The sequence below is a fragment of the Coffea arabica genome, chromosome 4e, assembly GCF_036785885.1.
Source record: "Coffea arabica cultivar ET-39 chromosome 4e, Coffea Arabica ET-39 HiFi, whole genome shotgun sequence".
In the NCBI taxonomy this organism is placed as follows: domain Eukaryota; kingdom Viridiplantae; phylum Streptophyta; class Magnoliopsida; order Gentianales; family Rubiaceae; genus Coffea; species Coffea arabica.
In genome coordinates this window covers 7,975,670-7,983,827 of record NC_092317.1, presented here as the reverse complement: position 1 = coordinate 7,983,827, position 8,158 = coordinate 7,975,670, and the positions used below count along the sequence as shown (strand labels likewise).

At 33.4% G+C, this 8,158-nt stretch overlaps 2 protein-coding genes across 2 annotated transcripts; both read left to right on the top strand.

Moving 5' to 3' along the window:
- Positions 1-1,670: 1,670 nt before the first annotated feature.
- On the top strand, positions 1,671-2,941 carry LOC113741283 (CASP-like protein 1F1). The gene is made up of 3 exons (XM_027268779.2): positions 1,671-2,150; positions 2,263-2,386; positions 2,527-2,941. Exons 1-3 carry the CDS (start codon positions 1,951-1,953, stop codon positions 2,746-2,748), a joined length of 546 nt encoding a protein of 181 aa, XP_027124580.1. The 5' UTR covers positions 1,671-1,950; the 3' UTR covers positions 2,749-2,941.
- A 748-nt stretch (positions 2,942-3,689) lies between these two features.
- LOC113741175 (CASP-like protein 1F1) lies at positions 3,690-5,517 on the top strand. Its single transcript, XM_027268656.2, has 3 exons — positions 3,690-4,105; positions 4,230-4,338; positions 5,037-5,517. Exons 1-3 carry the CDS (start codon positions 3,924-3,926, stop codon positions 5,256-5,258), a joined length of 513 nt encoding a protein of 170 aa, XP_027124457.1. The 5' UTR covers positions 3,690-3,923; the 3' UTR covers positions 5,259-5,517.
- Positions 5,518-8,158: the final 2,641 nt, after the last annotated feature.

Below are 8,158 nucleotides of genomic sequence, written 5' to 3'. Positions count from 1 at the left end.
CCATTTTTGAAGCATGCAACCTGTTGGAGTAGAGATCTTTTGCAGGCACCAAAATTGCTATAAAAGCATTGATTTGCTGGTATCAGTCATCTATTCCCAATGCATTTTTAGTTAAAAGTAAAAGATCTCTTGAAGTTGAAGGGACAGTTGGCTTAATAAACAATAACATGAAAGGCTCCCCTCTTAGATTATGAGTAGAAACTAGAAATCAATTGATTTCTATCTTTTTCATATGCAAATGAAGTTTGGAAGCTATTGGATTTTGTGGCCTAATAGCTGAAAAGAAATGGGATTTTCCAGTTCCAAAGAAAATTAAATTAATTAAAGTTATTAAACACTAAAATCTTTGCAGTGCTATTGGATTTTGTTTAAGCCCTCAACACTTGAATTAGCTTGAAAATGGATCTTCATCATCTTTTACTTTTGTCCTGAGTTACCCCTTCTCTAACGTCTAAATGATCCTGAAGGCTAAAAAGGAATCTCATGACACTATGAGATAAAGAAACAGAAGGGTTACATGAAACAAAATAACCATTCCATCTTATCACTATCTTCTTTCAGTTTCTTATATCATTCATATTTCCAAAAACAAAGATGTATTGGCTTACATGATGCAGCTTTTCTGTTAACTCCAAACCCCGTCTTCAGATTTTATGTGTAGTATAGTATAGATATGTAAGTTTGGTATTATTCTTGCAATTGGCCCAAAAACTGACATTATGAATCCCAACAAAGTTGCTAACTCGTTGCCTCTATGTCTCAAAAATATCTTCAAAACTGTATATAATGCTTCAAAGTGGATAAGTTAGTCCCTCTTCTTTATTTTTGCAATCTTGGCTTCGAATCCTCTGTCCCCAAAGTAGCCTATGTCCCTTATTTGTACAATTGCCACGTGTCTTTAGTCTTTTGTTAACCCGAACTCAAATAAATCGATAATAATCGATTTACAAGTTTACTCAAAATCAATTAAAACAGATAACTCAAAACTTTTTTTTTATTTTCTTTTTAACAAAAAAGAGTCTTGTTGATCATAAACATAGAAATTAACTAAAACTCTTCTTTATTTTTTACCCCAAATCAATAAAACTCTTTTTTACCACAAATAAGGGACAGAGGCTACTTTGGGAACAGAGGATTTGAAGCCTGCAATCTTTGTTTGTCTGAACATTTGAAAATGACAAAGAAAAAAGTCTAGCATTGATTTGGTCATGCTCAGCGCTTTTAAATGAAGCCCATGAATATATTATCTTATATCTTACTGTATATAAAGGGAGAAGAAAGGGGTACGGTGTAAAATTTTTTTTGTTACTTTTTTTTAATTTATTTATCCTTCCACTGAAAAGCTAAAAAGTAGATTCTAATAACTGCCAATAACTTCTCTTTCTTTTTTTTTTTTGTTTAACAATAAAAAAAAATCACATTACACAACCTGATAAAACCTTTTAACTGCTCATTATTTTTTTCTTTTAATTTGTGCTCTATGTACCCTCACACTAAAAAGCTAATTAGTAGATTCCAATAACTGCCAATAACTCCCTTTTTCTTTTTTTGTTTAACAATAAAAAAAAATCACATTACACTACCTAATAAAACTTTTTTAATAACTGCTCATTATTTTGTTCTTTTAATTTACACCTAGTATATATAGGGACAGACAAACACCTCTAGAAATAGCTCCAACAAAACTTTTTTAGTTCTTCTTCAAATCATAATGACACGCCATTTTTCACGTAAGAACTAGTAGCACTAAATTCGTGCCCATGTTTTGGTAGACTGATCCAGTTCCCCACATCCCACACCTTTGTTCGCCTATAAATACCCCCCAAAATTCGGCATCCCAAATTCATATCCTAGATCTACAGTTATAGATTAATTGTATCCTGCAACTGATGGTAAAGAACATATTAGTAATTGTTGGTTCATCTTGCTTAAGTTCAAGAAAACTCTGAAATGGAAAACGTTGAAGCCAAGCACATCCATAACTCAACTCTTAAAACCCATAAACTTTCCTTTATGGCCCAAATTTGCTTGAGGCTTTTGGCCACGGTAGCCACCCTTGCTGCAGCATGGATTATCCTCACTAGCAAGCAAACTGTTGCGGTTTTTGGGATGGTTGTTGATGCACGTTATAGCTACTCTCCGGCATTCAAGTAAGAAACACTAGTACCATCTCTAACCATATTTTCTATATGCATTGCTGTATTTTGATTTCATAGATGAATTTGTATATATGCCTGAAATTATTATTTCGCGAATGTGCAGATTCTTCGCGTATGCCAATGTCATCGTGTGTGCAGTCTCGGCTTTATCCTTGCTTCTTCTCCTCGTCATTAGTTACAAATCTCTGGTTGGAATGAAGTTTTTCTACTTTTTCCTCCATGATTTGGTATGTCATGATAGAAAATTTTGGTGATCATTCATGTTACAGTACTACAGTGTTTTAATTCCAAGAAAAAAGAAAGAAAGAAATTGAACATGTTGAACTTCTGAGTCGGTTTTCGAATTTTGATGATTTTTTTTTGACAGATGGTGGTTACCCTACTGATGGCCGGATGTGCAGCAGCAACTGCAATTGGATACGTTGGACAACATGGGAACAGCCATACTGGTTGGATGCCAATCTGTGACAACTTTGGCAAATTCTGTAGAAAAGTTGCTATTTCTGTGGCACTCTCCTACTTTGGTGTCATGGTGTATCTCCTCCTCACAATCATATCAGCTGTGAATTCTAGGTGGATTCAAGTTTGAAGTTCTTAGTACTTGTAATAGTTGAAGAAGATGATATGTTTCGTGTGATTTATGTTGCTGATGTCCAGGATCAATGCTGTAGGAGTTGTGTAATTTCAGTTTGTTTGCCAGCAAAATGCTTCTGTATCTTTTGTCTCTCTTCTACTTATGGGAACAAAAATGTGAAGTCTTGTGGTGCAGAGAATTGCTGACAGCGTATTTATTGTCCTTTTACCTTCTGGAGAAAGTTTTAACAGAAAAGAAAAAAAAAGCAAAGAATATATATACAAGAGTGGAAGAATTTTATAATTAATTTGAAAAAATAAGTAGATAGTTTTGTTTTAACTGAAAAGAAAAGAAAGTAAACGTCATATATATATATATATATGCTGTAGGAATTCAAGAATAAAATGTTCTGTTTCTTGTAATCAAATTTAAGGAACGCAAAATTTTAATTGGAAAAGGCGAGGTAAATTTTGTGTCATTTTTCCTATTTAAAAAACTAGTCTAATATAAAAGTAAAAAAAAAATTATCAGTATTAAACTAAATAATAAATGTAAAATAAAATCTTTTAATCCAGCACTCAAAATTTAACTTATCGACCAAAATATGACTTCTTGAGTTCAACAAATAAAGTATTCAAAGCCAAGGAGACCTTAAGGTTGAAACTCAGAGTGCTTGGAGGTCTTTATCCCATGGTGTGGTTAGTTGTAATCTTATAAAAAGAACAAATAAGAATTCAGCACTTAAATTTCAGTATTCACAAAAAGAATATTACCAAAGAATAAGAATTCAACATGTACTATTTTTTTTTTTTTCAGTATTCAACATGTACTTAAATATTAAAGCAAAAAAAAAAAAAAACAAAAGAACTTAAACACTTAGTGTGCACATCTCAGATTCCAATCCTCAATCTAATTAACCAAAGGCTAGTTAAATATTTACCCCTCCTCTGCTGAAAAAAAAAAACCAAAAAAAAATAAACATTTCAACCATCCAACCTTAATCGACCAAATAACTAGTACCCCGAAATATAATCAGCCCAAACCTGATTTGTGGTAATCCACTTCCCCTCTTTCTCGCTTATGAGTTCCACTTGACTGTAACTTCCTTACTCACTTCTCCCGTATCTAGAGCTTCAAAATTCACAAGTTAGTTTCTTCAACTTCAGGAGGAAGTTCCCAAAAGTTCTTCAATGGCAAATTACAGCCCACCTCACATAACTAGTAATCGTTTCTTTGGGGCCCAAATTTTCTTGAGACTTTTAACCACCGGAGCCACCCTTGCTGCATCATGGCTGATCCTCACCAGTAAGGAAACCGTTGTGGTTCTTGGAATGCAATTTGTTGCTCGTTACACCTATTCTCAAGCTTTCAAGTAAGTAAGATTCACACACTACACACACACAAGCAAAAACAGTAGCTAAGACCCATTAAAATTTGAAGCAAATAATCATCTGTAGTCCTTTATATTGAAATATTAAGTAGCAAAATATGTGCAGGTTTTTTGCATATGCAAACATTGCTGCGTGTGGATTCTCGGTTTTATCCTTGTTTTCTGTGCTACTCTTGAAGCCAAGGACATACTTCGTCATGTTTCTGCATGATTTGGTAAGTTATGTTTAGTTCTTCAGTGACCAATTTTTAGGCTTTTTAGCGACGAATCTTGATAATACTCGGTTGTATTTTCTGTATCTTTGACCTCTTGTTGGTAAAATGTGAAGGTACATCAATAATGCTATGAGGAACACTCATGGTTTAGGATTATATGCACAGATAAGTTTGGTGTGTTATGTTACTACGTGATATGCTTTTAGCCATGGAATTTGGCCACCCAAACTAGTGAAGTATATGCATTGCTATATTTATACGTAGCAAGGAAAAGCCATGGCTCAAATCAAATTCAAGTTTCCATCCTCTAATATTGTTTAGGTGTTGATTTTGGACTCTTCTATTCAAGAGTTGGATTTGGTGCGAAAGTTTGAGTTTGGTAGGCTAAAGTTAATTCAATTTAGGGTTGAATGAAAATGTTTGAGTTTTCTCAAGCGAGTACACCTTCTTTATCTATATATTGTTTGCTTATCCTGACCCTCCCTTACAACAAGATAGAAAAATCATGTTTATTCTTTTGGTGCCATACTACAAAATCGAAACAAATGGCCTTTCTAATGTTAAAGATGTCTTGATGGTTGGATTCTTGGCAATTGAAACAATTGTTAGTATTTCTTTAATTCTTCTGATAGTTTTTGCAAGATTAATTACTTAAAACACTTCAAAAAAAAGTTAGCAAATGTGGTGGATTTGGACAGATTATGAGCACATTATTGATGGCCGGATGTGCAGCAGCAACTGCTATTGGATGGGTAGGGAAATATGGGAATAATCACATCGGTTGGACTGCAGTTTGTGACCATTTCAAAAATTACTGCAACAGAGCGGCTTATTCTGTGATTTGCTCCTACGCTGCTGTCATTCTCTATCTCCTCCTCACCATCATCTCTGCAAAAAAATCAAGAAATGTCCAAGACTGAACTACTTGTACGTAGCATGGAAGAAATTAATATGGCAGAAAATTAGGTATTTGGTGACTTTTATGGGACAAAAAGAAATTCCGTGCCTCTTTGTCCAATATGAATTGGGTAACACTACTGCTTTTGATATGTTAAAACTACTTTTTAGAGTTTGGGTTGTACAATTTGCCTCCTACATTGCCTATATTATCAAAGGCAATATGTAATCTCAAACAGGATTTTGTTGCTTAGTAACTAACCCTCGAAATTGTTACTGAAATTGACAAACAATCTCTAAACAGCTAGTTTTCATTTCCTCAGTTTGTTTCCCTATTTTAAGCGTAGAAAAATTCAAAAGATTTACGCATCAACTTTGATTGCTGTTACTACAATCTATCCGAGGCCAAAAAAATGTTCAAAGTGAAGCTAGTTTGATGCCACAATTTCAAAAAAAAAAAAAAAGCATTAATTCCAAGTTAGAGAAGCCATTCATTCTTGAAAATGCATTAACCAAGTATTCCCACACGTTAAAAAACCCCCAAAAAAATGGAGGATGAATTTATTGCGATGTCAATTGGTCGGGTTAGAACGCTTTGTCTCCATCAAATTCTTATTGCGATTTGAAGTATTTTATAGAGTGTGGAACGTTAATCACTTCAGTGAAAGGGAATAGAGGAGTAGAATGACCTACACGACATGCCATATACCTACTATGACATGTGATAAAGCCAACAGTTAATTATGTATAAGAATTCTCCTTTGGACCGAAAGGGGATAGAAGACGGAAATCCAACAGCAAAGGCAATGAAAGAACAACCAAAGGAGGCTTAAAAATACACCTAACATAGGTAGGTAATTACCTGCATTTGGCAAACGGTGGAGGCTATATATAACATAGATGCTTGACAAGGACTTGTATTCGTTTAGTCTTGGTGATTTTTGGACCAATTTGCACATACACGTATACCATTCCTAGCTGTTAATATTTCTTCCAAAATTTTTTAGAACATTTAATAATTTTTAAGAGATAATCCTTGGCTAATTTTTAGTGGAGTAATATAGTTTTACGAAAGCAATAAATATCATTTGTTTGCCTATTTTTTCATGTAGACATGAAATGAAACGTGCACGGCAACCAAAATGTATGTAATTGTGTGTTGAAAACCGTTGCATGCATTGACAAAGAGCCACACATAGAAGCAAGAATTTTGATGTAATATATATATATATATATATATATATATATATATATATATATATATATATATATATATATATCATGATTAAACTACTTTTTTTTTATTATTATAGCACCTAATTGATAATTCCATTCTCTAGAGGTGGTGGCAGATGCATGAACCCTCTTGAAAAATAAAATTTCTTGTGTTTTGAACAAGCTAAAGATACTAGTTTTCTTATGTTCATTGACAAATAGAAACACATGTAAGCAAGGATTTTCATGTAATGTATCATTATTAAACTACCTTTTGATTTTGAGCACTTGAAGATGCAAGAATTCACTTGAAAAATAGAATTTTTCGAACAGTTGATATTCGCTTGATTAATGAATGTTCTTATCAATTAAGTTGAAACTCGAAAAATGTTGACATTTTCTTATTAAACAAAATAGGGTTAGGCTTTAATGTTGGGCCTGTGGCCTCCCAAAACTATGGACGAAGATACTCAATTCAGTCAGCCTGGTAAAATTTGCCCAATTGGAAACACTAATTGAGTAAGGCCGATTCGAAGTAGTTGTTATGTAGGATGCAATCAACCCCCCTCCCTTTCCCCCTCAAGCAATTAAAATTAATTTTAAAGGGCTTTATCTTATTTAAATAGTTCTCACAACAGAATTCTCTAATATCTGAATATATTAGAGTAATTTATTTTTGCATACAGAATTTTGGTTGTGATTTCGTGCAATTTTATACACGTATTGTATTTATTACAGTATTTAATGTATAATTACACGATATGGTTGTTTTCATAGGAAAATTAGTATGCATGGCTAAAAACTTCCGCATATATTATATTGTGGTCACACATAAAAAATATGTACAAACACAACAAACGAATACTAATCCTAATCATCTACGAATTGGGCTTGTATATAGTCGAAGTTGTATGTAATTTTTTTTTTTTTTTTTTTTTGAACACCGAGTCTGAATATTTTGTATACTTGTTCTAATTTAATCAATTACAGTAGATACTTGACAAAATGGAATAGAATCGGAAATCGATTGAGCACTAGTTTTAATGATATGAGAGTAAAAGATCAGCTTTAATGGCCTCAATGGTAGGTAGTTCATAATTGTTTTGTTTGGCATTTTAGAAGCAAGAGGCAAGAATGATCTAAAAAGCCCACAACAATAAGATAAAAGTTGCAGACTCAGAGACTGCTACGCTTCAAGAAAAAAGAGATGCAGAATGGCCCTATAAACATCAATTCAAACATAGCATAAATGGAACATAGGCTAAAAGATGCCATGCTCGGTTGAAGTTCAAGAAAGAAGAATCTCAACTGTTTAGTTCCTTCTTCTTGTAATTAATGAATGTGGTGGTAGGACAATCAAAGTCATGGTCAACTCCTCACAATAAGAGATCCATGGTCAACTCCTCACAATAAGAGATCCCAAATTTGCTCATTCTGGATTACAGGTCAAAACTCATAAATGGGGAAGACCACGGCCGTGCAACTGTTTAGAAAACTAGTATGTTTAGAACGACCTCTTAAATTTTTTGTTTTTCCCTATGCAAACAGTAATTTTTTATCTTAAACACTACTGTTTGTTTTGAGGGAATGGGAGGGGAAGGAAAGAAAAGGAAATGGAGGGATAAATTTTTTAATGTTTGGATTGGTTTTCGAGGAGGGAAAGAAAAGGATTGGGAGGGAAAGAGAAGGATAAGGTTAGTTAACAGAG